This window comes from Nicotiana tabacum, chromosome 2 (genome assembly GCF_000715075.1).
Source record: "Nicotiana tabacum cultivar K326 chromosome 2, ASM71507v2, whole genome shotgun sequence".
Lineage (NCBI taxonomy): Eukaryota > Viridiplantae > Streptophyta > Magnoliopsida > Solanales > Solanaceae > Nicotiana > Nicotiana tabacum.
In genome coordinates, this window is record NC_134081.1 from 49022060 (window position 1) to 49036417 (window position 14358).

A 14358-nucleotide genomic window follows, 5' to 3' on the forward strand; every position below is an offset into this window, starting at 1 on the left:
GCCTAGTCCCTCTTCATCCAAAACCAGTCCCCCAACGAAGCTACAAGAAGGAGAAAGGGAAATTAGCAAGCTGTCCGGGTTTTTCGTCACTAGAATCACTTCGTATCACCCAAAATCACTAAGGGTTTGTGTGGGATTTTTGGGGCAGGAGTTGTAGGGTTTTAATCTGAAGTTCTTAGTATAAAATATGAGTGAAAGAAAAGATTTAATTCATCCCTTAAAAGGCCCCTTGGCCACCCCTTTTGGGGAATTTATTTGGTCCCTTCATTTAAACAAGTAGATGATATACCCACTTGTCACCTACTAGTCTGTGCAGTCTTGCGAAAATGCGAACTCTCTACTCTGATATTGTATCAATAAAATTTTATTGAGTTGGAAACTAGACTCATAGAACTTCAATTTTGTGGATGGATTACCCCATAACTCCAAGTATATTGGTAGAAAAACTCAATGATATTAGATCCAAATTTCAGTACAATTTATGAACGTAACTTGTGATGACTTTCGTCGACTTTTGTTTCACAATTCGCCCGACTTCAAAACATAACACACGACTATCATACGATTAAATACCTCATAACATCACCATCTTATTATGTTAAGTACCCTAGTCTCATCCCAAAAGTACGGGTTATAACATTCTCAACTTGTCAACTTTCAACAAAACTTATTTTTTTCGATTCGTTTAACTTCTAAACCCTCCAACCCTCTTGGTACTTGATGTTTGTGTTCTTAAATATTTGTAACCTCTAAGGTAACATTATTAACTTACTTTATATACTTTCAAAGAGGATTGCATTTTTGAGCTTACATCAATTGACTTACGACAAACTTTTACGAACGAAAACATGGGTGTAACATATTTCCCCATTTCTTGCTAATAAATGTGGTAAAGAGCCTAAATTGTTACATCAGTTGTTTGAAGTGTCCATGCTAGTAAGTGAGTCTGTTATAGTTACGCGGGTATACCGAGGTTGTAATGTGATGATTCATAATTGTCTTACCTTAGATAATTTGGATGAATTAGAGATGATGGAATTTGATGTCATTGTGGGGATGGACTGGTTGGCTTCGTGTTATGCCAATGTGGATTGTTGGGAAAAATTTGTTCACTTTTATTTTCCAGGAGAACCCGTTATTGAATGGAAGGGTAATGTTGCAGCGCCAAGAGGGAAGTTTATTTCTTACCTTAAGGCCTGGAGGATGATTTTGAAGGGGTATATCTATCATTTGGTGCGAGTGCATGATGCGGAGGCAAGGCCTCCTACCCTTCGATTGGTTCCAGTTGCTACTGAATTCCTCGATGTATCTCCTGATGAGCTCCCGGGTGTTCCTCCCGAGAGAGAGATCAAGTTTGCCATCGATGTACCACCTGATACGCAACCGATATCTATTCCTCCATACAGGATGGCTCATGCCGAGTTGAAGGAATTGAAAGCTCAATTGAAAGATCTTTTAAACAAAGGCTTCATTCGACTTAGTACTTCCCCGTGAGGAGCTCCAGTGCAATTTGTTCAAAGAAAGAGGGTTCGTTGAGGATGTGCTTTGACTATCGACAACTGAATAAGGTAACCCATTAACAACAGGTACCTGCTCCCAAGGATCGATGATTTGTTTGACCAATTGCAAGGCGCTAAGTAATTTTTGAAGATTGACCTCAAGTCTAGGTATCATCAGTTAAGAATCAAGGAAGAAGATATTCTAAAGATAGCCTTTCGGACCAGATATGGTCATTACGAATTTCTCGTTATGTCCTTTTGCCTAACCAACACACCAGTAATTTTTATGGATCTGGTAAATCGAGTATTCAGACCATTCTTGGATATCTTTGTGATCATGTTCATAACAATATTTTGGTGTACTCTCGATCAGAAGAAGAGCATGCAGAGCATTTGTGAAAGGTCCTACGCACACTCTGGGATCACAAGTTGTATACCAAGTTTTCCAAGTGCGAGTTCTGGGTGAACTCAGTGGCTTTTCTTGGCCATATAGTATCAGGTGAGGGCATAAAAGTTGATAGTAAAAAGGTTGAAGCAGTTAAGAATTGGCCAAGGCCCAAAACCCCTACTGAGATACGTAGCTTCTAGGGCTTAGTCAGTTACTACCGAAGGTTTGTGGAAAATTGCTCATCTATAGTTGCTCCATTAACAAAGTTGACGCATAAGGCAGCGAAACTTTGGTGGACCCATGTCTGTGAGAAGAGCTTCCCAGAGTTAAAGGAAAAGTTAACATATGTGCCAGTTCTAACTCTTCCTGAAGGACCCGATGGGTACGTTATATATTGTGATGCCTCTAGAGTGGGCTTAGGCAGTGCTCTAATGCAACATGGGAAGGTTATTGCCTATGCTTCGAGGCAACTAAGGAAACACGAGTAGCATTACCCCACTCATGATCTGGAACTAGGAGCTGTTATATTTGCCTTGAAAATATGGCGTCACTATCTGTATGGAGTTCATATAGACATATTCATCGATCACAAGAGTTTGCAGTACATATTCAAGCAAAATGAATTAAATCTGAGGCAACGGAGATGGCTTGAATTGTTAACGGATTACAATGTTTATATTTTATACCACCTCGGGAAGGCAAACGTTGTGGCTGACGCGCTAAGTCCGAAATCCATGGGCATCCTATGACATGTGGAAGAATATAAGTTATAAATAACAAAGACTTGTATCGGTTGGCTAATTTAAGTATATGATTGCTAGACACCGGTAGCGGAGGAGCTATAGTTTGAAATGTTGCCGAGTCCTCGTTAGTAGCCGAAGTAAAAGCATGACAATTTGATGATCCAACCTTGGTGAAAATAAGAGAAAGCATTCCTTTTCAAAAGAAGCAAGTGTTCGAGCTATTTGAGGACGGAGTCCTTAGATACAAGGACCGGTTGTGTATGCCTGATGTCGGGGGACTCCGAGAGTAGATCATGACGAAGATTCATCAATCCCGGTATTCTATTCATCCGAGGTCAATCAAGATGTATCACGATCTTCGGCAACTATATTTGTGGAACGACATGAAGAGGAACATTGCTGAATTTGTCGCTCAGTGTCCAAATTGCCAACAAGTTAAGGTTGAACACCAGAAACCAGAAGCATTTCTTCAGAATGTGGAATTCCGACCTGGAAGAGGAGATGATCAACATGGATTTTGTTACGGGGTTACCACGATCCGCCGAAGATTTGATTATATATGGGTCATCATGTATCGACTCACCAAGTTAGCTCATTTCCTACCAGTTAAGACTACCTTCTCAGCTGAAGATTATTCTAAGGTATACATTAAGGAGATAGTTCGACTCCATGGCATTCTAATTTCTATTATATCAGACAAGGAAGCCCAGTTTATGGCTAACTTCTGGAGATCATTTAAAAAAGGATTTGGTACCAGGATTAACCATAGCATAACTTTCCGTATAAAAACATATGGTCAGGCTAAACGCACCATTCAGAAGCCCAAGGACATGCTACGAGCCTGTGTTTTAGACTTCAACGGAAGTTGAGAAGATCATCTACCGCTCATCGAATTTTCTTACAACAACAGCTACCATGCTAGCATTCGGATGGCACCATATGAAGAACTATACGGACAGAAGTACAGATCTCCTATTGGAAGGTTCGAAGTTGGTAAAACAAAGTTATTGGGTCCTGAATTGGTGCAACGGGCAGTAGAAAAGGTGAAAAAAATTCAATGTTGATTATTGACCGCTCAAAGGAGGCAAAAATCTTATTCGGATAATCGACGACAAGATATGGAATTCGCTATGGGAGATTGGGTATTTTTAAGGGTGTTGCCTATGAAGGGCGTGATGAGATTCGGTAAGAGAGTCAAACTCAGTCCCCGGTATATTAGACCGTATCAAATTATTCAGAAAGTCGGTCAAGTAGCTTATAAGCTTGAGCTGCCCCTGGAATTGGAAGCATTGCATCCGTTATTCCATGTGTTAATGCTTCGGAAGTTCTTAAGTGATCCATCTTGTACTACCCCTATTGAATATATTCAAGTTACGGAGGACCTATCGTATGAAGAAGTTTTGGTGGCTATCCTAGATCGTCAAGTGTATAAGTTACGAACCAAGGAGGTAGCTTAAGTTAAAGTACTTGGGAGGAACAATAATATAGAAGAAATAACCTAGGAAGCTAAAGAAGACATGACATCTAAATACCCACATTTATTCCATGCAAAGGAAGGCAACAATTAGACTACCAAGGCGGGCACAACCCAAAAAGACTAAAGAAGTTTGCAAGAAGTGACTATGGGTGATGTTACACCCCACACATGGAAACTCAAGATTGGTAAGTGTTGCTTCTAGCGTGGCCAATCGCCCAGCGACATGTAGGACAAAGAAGATTACACATTTCATTAAGCTTGCGCCAGTTATCCCACCAGATGCTGTAACTGGGGTGAGGCGACCCATTTTGCATGTGGAGCGGCAAAACTTTCTAGGCTTGATATGGCATAAAAAGGCAGTGTATATCTTTCTCTTTCATTTTAGGAAGATATCTCGAACATTAATTATCCCAAAATGCTCTCAAACCCCCTTTAGAATTCCCCAAATGGTTTAAGGAAAAATTGAAGGTGAATCTAGAAGGATTTAGCGTGAGGAAGCTTTAATCATCACTGTAATATCTATTATCTTGTTGTATTGACTCTGGAGATTCAAGGGAGGCGGAGTTAACCACCATAGAAGTGTTGCTAGCTCTTCAACAAGGTATGTAGGACAACTTTCTTTCTTTGCATGACTTGATGTAAACGTCTTTCTCTCTGATAGGATTTCTATGTTGTAAGATTGATTTGTTCTAAGTCCTTCCCAGTAACGTTGCTTTTATTCTTATTTGTATATTCTCACCAGTAACATTATATTTCTCTCAAGTTGAAGTGATTTTTAGATAGTATTCTGAAGTCAGAAAGTATGATTTGTTCTGAGTTGATCTATTCATGGTTATAGCAGTGTATGCCCCCGGTGGCTTGTCTGCGGTATCCAGGTTAAACTTGTGTATTTCTATTTCTTATGTTATGCCTTTGATTTATGCATGTTATCCATTCTACATACTCAATGCATCTTTCGTACTAATGCCCTTTTCTTTGGGCGTTGTGTTCATGCCTACAGGTGTAGATAGACCTGGTTACGTTCCTTCCTTGTAGGGTATTTGTTCAGCCTGTTGGTCATTTCACTCGACTTATTCGGAGTACGGTTCAGAAGTCACTAGGTACCAAAGTATATGTTCTAGCTATTTTGGGTAACGTGGGGCCCTGTCCCAACCAAGTTGTGTACATGTATGATGTGTTGATACTCCTAGAGGCTTGCATACAAGACTAGTGGTTGGGTAATATGTAAAAGATGATTGTGACTCTGACGGCAACAGATGTATATGTGTATGTGTAAATATATCAATGCTAAATTCTTGTTCACAGTTAGAAGTGTACATTTTATATCCTGGCACTATTACTTGGAGGCTTTGTTGGCCCAGATTCTATATTAAAAGAGTCTAAGCATGGACGTCGGTTTGCACGGGCCTTCGGGCGTCGTGTGCCGATCGCACCTCCCAAGGTTGGGGTGTGACACTCACGACTACTATCATTGTCTCGAAGCTTAGTTCGATGTTCGCTATCTTAGCATGCTACTAAATAACTATGAGAGATTCGGTTAACCAAGCATGACTAGAAATGCGAGTTGAATTCAAGTTGAGAGACTCGTGAAAAGAGGAAGATCATTGATGGAATCTCATTTTGTTTGTATTTGTTGGTACCAGTTATGACTTATGTGCCATAATTGTAAACACAAGAAATAATGATACATGAAATCTAGCAGGATGTATCAATGTCATTCAAATTATCTAGGACACTAAGCATACTTTTTATGATCTACTTAAAGATTTTCATGATGATGACGAGAGGCTATATATTCCTAACAAATGTATATAAACGTAGTCTCATATTATGCCAGTCGCACGACCTATTTATCCAGTATGAAATGACGCAAGAGAATTCAAAGGAGAGTATGTTTTTCTTAGCTTGTTGGAGCTTGAGCACTCCATTATGTGTGAGTGGGAGATGTTGAAAAATGCTATTTGGTCGGGTCCAACCATAAGGGGTGCTAATTGGTCCGTTAGACCATTAGCTAGTCCTCCTTCTAAAACCCTAATTATGTCATATATATATATTTACATACACACACCATTATAGGTGTTGGAAAATACTATGCTTTTCCATTCTAGATGACGACACCTAGGGTTTATGAAGAAAACTCTTGCGTCTTTGAGGGAATATCTAGATTGTGGAAACGAAGGAATTTTTCACTTTGTAATAATTCCTAGGTAATTCAGGTCGTGGTTGAAACATATGATCCGCTTTCGCGACAGAAAAACATGTAAGTCTCCTAACTAGTATTTATGGATCAAATACTACAGTTATGCTTGTCTTAAATTATCAAATAACTTTGCAAGTAGTTTACAAAATCTTTTGCTATGAGTTGTGAGTTGTGCAAGTCATTTTTGCTATATTTTTCTTTACTACTTTTACAAATTAATTACTTGCTCCAACCAATGTATAAATAATTTTTCACTATTTGCTAGTCACAAGGCAGAATTATTAGTAAACAGATTAATATTTTATAAAATATTGTAAATCAACAAACGTTAATTAGCAGGCCTTCTCAAAAGAAGTCATTCTAAGGTGCTCTATAAGAGGTCAACAAACAAACAAAAGGACACTAATTTTACAAATCATAGAATTAATTTCGCAATAACACATTTATATAATAATACATAAACAAATTAACCCAATCAAATGATTTCACAATGATATGGTACAAATGAAACAGTCGAGACGAAAACAATTGTATCATTTGATGCTTTCATTATATGTGATGTTGGAAATAGATTATTCCAAAGATAAGTTGCTGGATATTTTTTCTAACTTTGCAGTCCACTCAGGAAATTCATAAAATAAATAATCATTCTCTGTTAAGGGTTATTCTAGTTTTTAAACACTATATATATTAATGACCATTTCTCACTCTTACATGCTCTTGAATTCATCGTCATATTTGTGTTTCTCATTAACAAAATATCAGAGGATATTATCCCTTAACACTAACTTTATTGCGCTAGGAAATTGCAGGCGGGAAATGCATTTTTCCCTTATGTATAATATCCTCTAGGTAGGAAGTAGTTATAAAACGAGAACTATGTGACAAACCTATTTATTCTCAGATTTCTTGACTCTTTGCTGATAGATATACTGCATCACATTCTTTTCATTGGGATGCATTTCCTATTTATACATTGTATCTGCTACAAATTGCTGTCTTATATTTGGATGAATATGGATCACAATGGTGAAACAGAGGATACTTCGGTATCATTGTTATCCCCAAAGAGGTCAGTCTTATTGATTTGAATATAAGCTCAGAACCTGGTTAGCTTTGAGTTAGCTTTTAAGGTATATACGCCCACGGTATAATTATGTTACATATTTTGATTCCGTGAGTACATAGAATAGAAGTTAAAGTGTTTTGTTAATCTTGTCAGGTTGAGGGGAAAAGTTGCAGTTATAACGGGTGGTGCAAGAGGAATAGGAGCAGCAACTGCAAGAGTATTTGCTGAAAATGGAGCTCATGTTGTGATTGCAGATATACTGGATGAAGTTGGTGCAAGTCTAGCTGATTCTATTGAAGGTCGATATGTGCACTGTGATGTCTCCAAAGAAGAAGAAGTGGAATCAGCTGTGAAACAAGCAGTGGAATGGAAAGGCAGATTAGACATCATGTTCAACAATGCTGGAATTGCAGGCTTTGGAGGGAGCATTACCAACATCAAAATGGATAAGATGATGACACTGCTTGCTATAAATCTGAACGGGGTCGTGCATGGGGTCAAGCATGCTGCACGGACAATGATAGCAGGCAAGTAGAGACGTACGGATCTAGAGCGAGTACAGTGTGTGTGTTTATATATAGAGCTAGGCTCATTTTGAATATAAATCCTTTGCAGGCAAGCATGGAGGCACAATCATATGCTCATCAAGCTCGGCTGCTATCATGGGAGGCCTAGCATCTCATTCCTACACAATGTCAAAAGAGGCAATCCTAGGGCTTTCCCGAAGCACAGCGTGTGAGTTGGGGGTTTACGGGATTCGAGTGAACTGTATTTCTCCTCATGGTGTCCCTTCCGAGATGCTTGTGAGTGAATATCGCAAGTTTCTTGGTAATATGGAGCTTAGGCCTGATGAAGTAAGCTCAATAGTCGGGGAAAGAGGGAGTCTTCTGCATGGGAGAGGTGGAACATTGGAAGATGTTGCACAAGCTGTCTTGTTTCTTGCCAGTGATGAATCTGGTTTTATTACTGGCCACAATCTCGTCATTGATGGGGGTTACACTTCTGCTTGTAGTCAAATGAGTTTCATATACCAAGAATGAAACAAAGGTAGTTTGTCTGCTGCTGCTAATTTCTAAATGAGAAATTACAGTGTGATGACTAACAAATAAAATTATTTCGAATCTGTAGATTCATTTTCTATTTTAATTAATAAGTTTAACACTATGGGACGGAGGTTCGCATAGCCTTGCCTTTTAGTCATACATTTCTCTGTATACTTTGTGGTTTTTTTTTTTTTTTTTTTTATATTTTATAATTGTGGTATCCATGTCAACTTGCGCGTAACTCGATTAATTTCATGGGGAACATGCTTATATAGGGTAAAATTGGTTAGCGACAGCTGTACAAATGACGATATGAATCATGAAACTGAAGACAGGTAAAATGTGAGTAAGCAAATAGTTGGCACCGGATACAAGCATGTGACCGATGCTGAGTGAGTTCCGATGACATTGAAACTGAGAACAAAGATTTGAAAAGAAGACGTCGGTTGGGAAAGACAACATTCAATGAGCGGCCATTACAAAGAATCTCTGTATTTATAACCAACTGTTGTGCAACCACCGATGGCAGTTTTATTCTCATTCAAGAGGAATTTGATTTGGGTATCTTATCTCCCTAAATAGAGCTATAAATAGGAAAATTAGTATCCATTATAGGACATGAGAAATCATCTGTACTTAAAGGCTATAATTTGCTCTTATTAAAAACTTACTTGCTTTTCTTTTGCTCTTAAAAGTTGTTCTTCTTATCATTTCCGGAGAGGCTCACCATATGATCAGGCTTGTATTTCTTTTAAGTTATTTTGACAATCTTGATTCTATTCTTACTTATTTCGTATTTTTTCGATCAAATTAATTCACATGTCTATAAACCACCTTATAAATTCAGTTGTACCTCTTTACGGGTAAACAGTTTGGCGCCCACCGTGGGGCATAGACAATTGTGTAATATCTTTGATCCATTCATTTGTTACTAAAAATTTTTGATTCATTTCTTAGCAAAAGAAAAATCAGATATGACAGCCAACGATGTGAACAATTCCTATAATGTTGGATCTCACAACGAATGTGAGGATGTGTTCCAACGTAACAATTAAACTAGAGAAACTCGCAATGAAAGGAGATGAAACAACTCCAGTTTGTGAAGGTCAAAATCCTCGGCCTGTAAGGAGTCTAACTCATGATGATGTGGATGACGATAACATTGTTGAAACGGTCAAAATCTTGAGAGAGAAAAAGAGGAAAATTATGAATCACTTCTTAAGGCTAGATCGGGTGATGACAGAATTGAAGCAGGTACTTTCGGTTACTTCCAGTAATTCTAATGGAGGAGTTCGGATTCCTCCCAGTGTCCCTGCAAATCAAACTGTTCAAAGAACCGGCAACGTGGCTCCAAGGAAGGAGTTCAGTTTTAACGAGGTAGGAGGTACCGGTAGTGGATCTAAGAACGATAACACCGCTAACGACCCTTTCAAAACCGGGCTCATGAGATTCATGAGGGAAATGAATGAACGAATGGACCAAAATGGTAAAGAATTCCATGCTCGGACGGATCAGATCTCGGGAGCACTGCCGGTGCTAAAGGGACCGGATTCCAAGAAGTATACCCAGTTACTGTTCAAACCAAGTGCAACCCCAGAGTTGAATCTGAAAAGGTTTAAGATGCCGGATATTCTGAAGTATGATGGGACTTTGGACCCACATGAGCATATCACGACCTACACTATGGCTGTAAAGGGAAATGCCTTGGCCCAACACGAGATTGAATCTGTCTTGTTAAAGAAATTTGGCGAAACCCTGACGAAGGGTACTTTAACTTGGTATTCTCTGTTACTTGAGCATTCCATTGATTCTTTTGAAATTCTTGCAGATTCTTTTATTAAAGATCATGCTGGAGCAGGAAAGGTTCAAGCAAGGAAGGCAGATATATTCAGAATAGCCCAAGGAGAATCCAAATTATTACGAGAGGTTGTGATCCGATTTCAGAAGGAAAGGATGTTGTTGCCGGCAGTACCGGATAAGTAGGTAACGGAAGCTTTTACAAAGGGTCTCAACCCATTGAGCACTGATACCTCCAGGAAATGAAGGAAAGCTTGTTCGAATTTCAGGCAACCACTTGGAGAGATGTCCACAATCTCTATGAGTCAAAATTAAGAATAGAAGATTATCAACTGAGTTCCTCGGTGTCTTCCAAGGGGCATAATCATGATCGGAATAATGAAAGGTTTAAAGCTGATGTTGATACAGATTGGAGATCTTCCAGAGGTCGCTTTCAGCCTTATAAAAGGGCCGAATGGGCAAGGAAATAAAGGTTTTCAATCATCAAATAGGTTTGATTCCGGCGGAAAAGTAGATCATGGTCGGAGTAGTAGAACTTTATAGGAGAAAGGAGCATCGGGGTCCCGAGATTCAGCGTATCCCCGATTATCCGGATATAACTTTAACATAATTTAGTAGAGTTGGTGTCAGCTATGAGAAACATTAAGGAGTCTATGTTTCCGAAACCAATTCGATCAGATCCTAGCTAGAGAGTTCCTAATTTATGGTGTGAGTTCCATGGAACACATAGTCACAGGACTGGGGACTATCGGCACCTTCGTGAAGTGGTGGCAGCATTGTTGAAGAATGGTCACCTCAGAGAATTGCTAAGTGATAGGGCCAAGAATAATTATGGGAAAATCGTTACGCTAGGGAGTCAGCCAACTTGCTGCAGAGTCACCTTGTATGACCATAAACATGATTTTTGGTGGTGACGAGGTAAATGGGGTAACATTTTCAGCAGCAAAGAAGATGAAGATATCGGTAATTCATGGCAAGAGTATCTGAGAAGCTGCAGAAGATGACATCACCTTCACAGAATAGGATGCCGATGGACTTCTTCTACCGCACAACGATACTCTGGTAATATCTCTTGATGTTTTAGATTTAAAAGTTAAGCATGTGTTGGTTGATCCAGGTAGCTCATCCAATATCATCCAATGGAGAGTTTTGGAGCAAGCAAAGTTAACCGAAAACATAGTTTCGGCAACAAAGCTTCTGGCCGGGTTCAACTTAACAATTGTAATAACCCGGGGAGAAATTCTGCTGACCACACATGCTGAAGGAATAAAGAATACCACTATGTTCGAAGTGGTAGATGGCGATATGGGATACAATGTAATCCTCGCAAGGCCTTGGATACATGAAATGAAGGTTCCTTCAACTTATCATCAGTTGCTGAAATTTCCCACACCAGAGGTAGTCAAGCAGATCAGAGGTGATCAACCAGCTACAAGAGAAATGAATGTGGTTACCTTGGCCAGTATCAAGGGGAAGGAAACATGCAAATAACAACTACAGGAGCCGGTGCCCTCTTCCACCCCGATTGAAAATAATGGAGAATATGAGTCATTAGACTTTTATCAGGTACCGAGGTCTTTTCAGGTGCCAGAGGAAACAGATGCGATCAAATCAACTACTGAAGAGCTTGAACAAATGTCCTTGTTCACGGGGTTCTTAGAAAAGAAATTCCATTTAGGAACGGGGTTGAGTCCCGAACTCAAGTTCAAAATTACTGATTTTCTAAAAGCTAACATCGATGGTTTTGCATGGTCGCATTCAGATATGATAGGTATTCCATTGGAAGTGGTGTCCACAAGCTGAGTTTGGATCCTAACTTCCCTCCGGTAAGGCAGAAGAAACGACTGATAGCAGACGTCAGAAACAGGTTTGTCAAAGAAGAAGTAATCTGATTACTAAATATAGGTTCAATTCGAGAAGTAAATTACCCTGATTAGTTAGCTAACGTAGTGGTAGTACCAAAGAAGAATAATAAATTTAGAATACGTGTAGATTATAAAGATTTAAATTAGGCATGACCAAACGACTGTTTCTCGTTGCCAAACGTTGATAAATGATTGATGCAACGATCGGGCATGAGTTAATGAGTTTTCTTGATGCATATTTCGAGTATAATAATATTAGGATGCACTCGGAAGATCAAGCAAAGACCTCATTTATCACAAATTTTTGCACATACTACTATAATAAGATGCCTTTTGGGCTTAAGAATGCCGGAGCCACTTACCAGAGGCTTGTTAATAAAATGTTTGAACAACAAATTGGTAAGACAATGGAGGTTTATATTGACGACATGTTAGTTAAGTCTCTTAATGCAGGAGATCATCTGAATCATCTCCGGGAAATATTTGACATTCTAAGAAAATACAACATGAAGCTCAACCCGGAGAAATGCGCCTTCGGAGTTGGTTCCGGTAAGTTCCTAGGGTTTTTGGTTTCTCAAAAAGGAATCAAAGTAAACCCCGATAAGATAAAAGCAACCGATGATATCCCGGGTCAATTAACTCGTGTGAAGGAAGTACAAAGGTTGACCTGCAGGTTGGCGGCTCTAAGTAGGTTTATCTCAAGGTCTTCAGAGAAATGTCATTTTTTTTTTATTTTAAAAAAAGAACAGTTTTGTGTGGACTCCGGAATGTCAGCAAGCATTGAATGACCTAAAAAGGTACCTGTCTAGCCCTCCTTTGTTGTCAAAATTGAAGGAAGGAGAGCAATTATTAATTTATCTGGTGGTTTCTGAAGTAGCAGTAAGTGTTGTCCTGGTCCAAGAGGTGGAAGTAATGCAATTTCCTATTTATTATATTAGTAAATTTTTATCGGGAGCAGAGACATACTATCCACACCTTAAAAAGTTGGCCCTAGCTCTTGTAATCGCTTCTCAAAAACTTAGTCTTTATTTTCAATGCCATCCTATAGCCGCCGTGATAACTTTACCCTTGAGGAATGTCCTTCATAAGCCTGAATTATCGGGGCATTTGGCTAAATGTGCAGTCGAAGTTAGTGAATTCGACATTGAATATAAGCCCATAACTACGATCAAGCCACAAGTTTTGGCCGACTTCGTGGATGACTTTACTCCGGGATTAATGCCTTTAGCTGCTAAAGATGCAGTATCGGGGACGGTATCATGTGTTTGGACCTTGTTTACAGATGGAGCTTCCAACATAAATGGGTCCAGTCTCGTGATAGTATTAATCACTCCTTCGGGAGAAACCCTAAGACAAGCCATTAGAATCATTTCATTAACTAACAATGAAGCCGAGTACGAGGCTTTAGTTGCAGGACTTGAACTAGTTCGACAACTAGGCCCTGAGGTAATTGAAATAAAGTGCGACTCCCAGCTGGTAGTGAACCAGGTATATGGAATTTTCGACACCAAAGAGGAACACATGCAACAATACTTGAGTAAGGTTCAAGTATTACTTTCCTGGTTCAGGGAATGGTCGATTATACACATTCTGAGAGAAGAAAATGTGGAGGCAGACGCATTAGCCAATTTGGTATCATCCACAAAAATGGAAGAAACTGATTCCGGCGCGGTCAATCAACTGCTGCATTCGGTATTGGATGTATACAGATATTGCAAATTAAACTTAACCAACTTAATTTGGGATTGGAGAAATGAGTTTATAGAGCATTTAAGGCATGGCAAATTTCCTGAAGATCCAAAATTATCCTGGGCACTACGGACTAAAGCAGCTCATTATTGTCTTATTGACTGTCAACTGTACAGAAAGTCTTTTCAATAACCATTGGCTCGGTGTTTAGGGACATCGAAGGCTGACTACATGATGAGAGAAGTTCACAAAGAAGTGTGTTGGAACCACTCTGGTGCAAACTCGTTGGTTCTCAAATTGATAATGGCTAGCTACTACCGACCCTGGATGGAGCAAGACGTAAAGACTGTTATATCCCGTACTTTTGAACGTTGGATTTGTCGTAAGATAATTGACTAAGTTCAAGGACAAGATTATTTTTAGGGTTATAAGTATTTATGCTATTTATAACAAGTGATAAGAAAAGTCGTGAAGGTCAGAGGGTAAATGAATCGAATAAAATGAGTTTCGTCGAAGTTTGTCATTTTGGGATGAAAAATCGGTCCAAGCTATAATACCCTGTATTTATGGACTAGTGTTATACCTTAT

The 14358-nt window shown here is 39.2% G+C and overlaps 2 protein-coding genes across 3 annotated transcripts; both read left to right on the plus strand.

The window, feature by feature from the left end:
• The first annotated feature begins 7126 nt into the window (after positions 1-7126).
• LOC107769434 (short-chain dehydrogenase reductase ATA1-like) lies at positions 7127-9042 on the plus strand. Of its 2 annotated transcripts, XM_075228983.1 has the most exons (4): positions 7127-7379; positions 7530-7903; positions 7992-8423; positions 8695-9037. In XM_075228983.1, the coding sequence occupies exons 1-3, from the start codon at positions 7264-7266 to the stop codon at positions 8414-8416; spliced, it is 915 nt and encodes a 304-aa protein (XP_075085084.1). In that variant the 5' UTR covers positions 7127-7263; the 3' UTR covers positions 8417-8423; positions 8695-9037. The 2 variants fall into 2 exon arrangements, with proteins under 2 accessions (XP_075085084.1, XP_016444136.1); XM_016588650.2 differs by having other exon boundaries at positions 7992-9042.
• Positions 9043-12407: 3365 nt separating this feature from the next.
• On the plus strand, positions 12408-13962 carry LOC142166784 (uncharacterized). Its single transcript, XM_075226060.1, has 2 exons — positions 12408-12630; positions 13040-13962. The coding sequence occupies exons 1-2, from the start codon at positions 12408-12410 to the stop codon at positions 13960-13962; spliced, it is 1146 nt and encodes a 381-aa protein (XP_075082161.1).
• Positions 13963-14358: the final 396 nt, after the last annotated feature.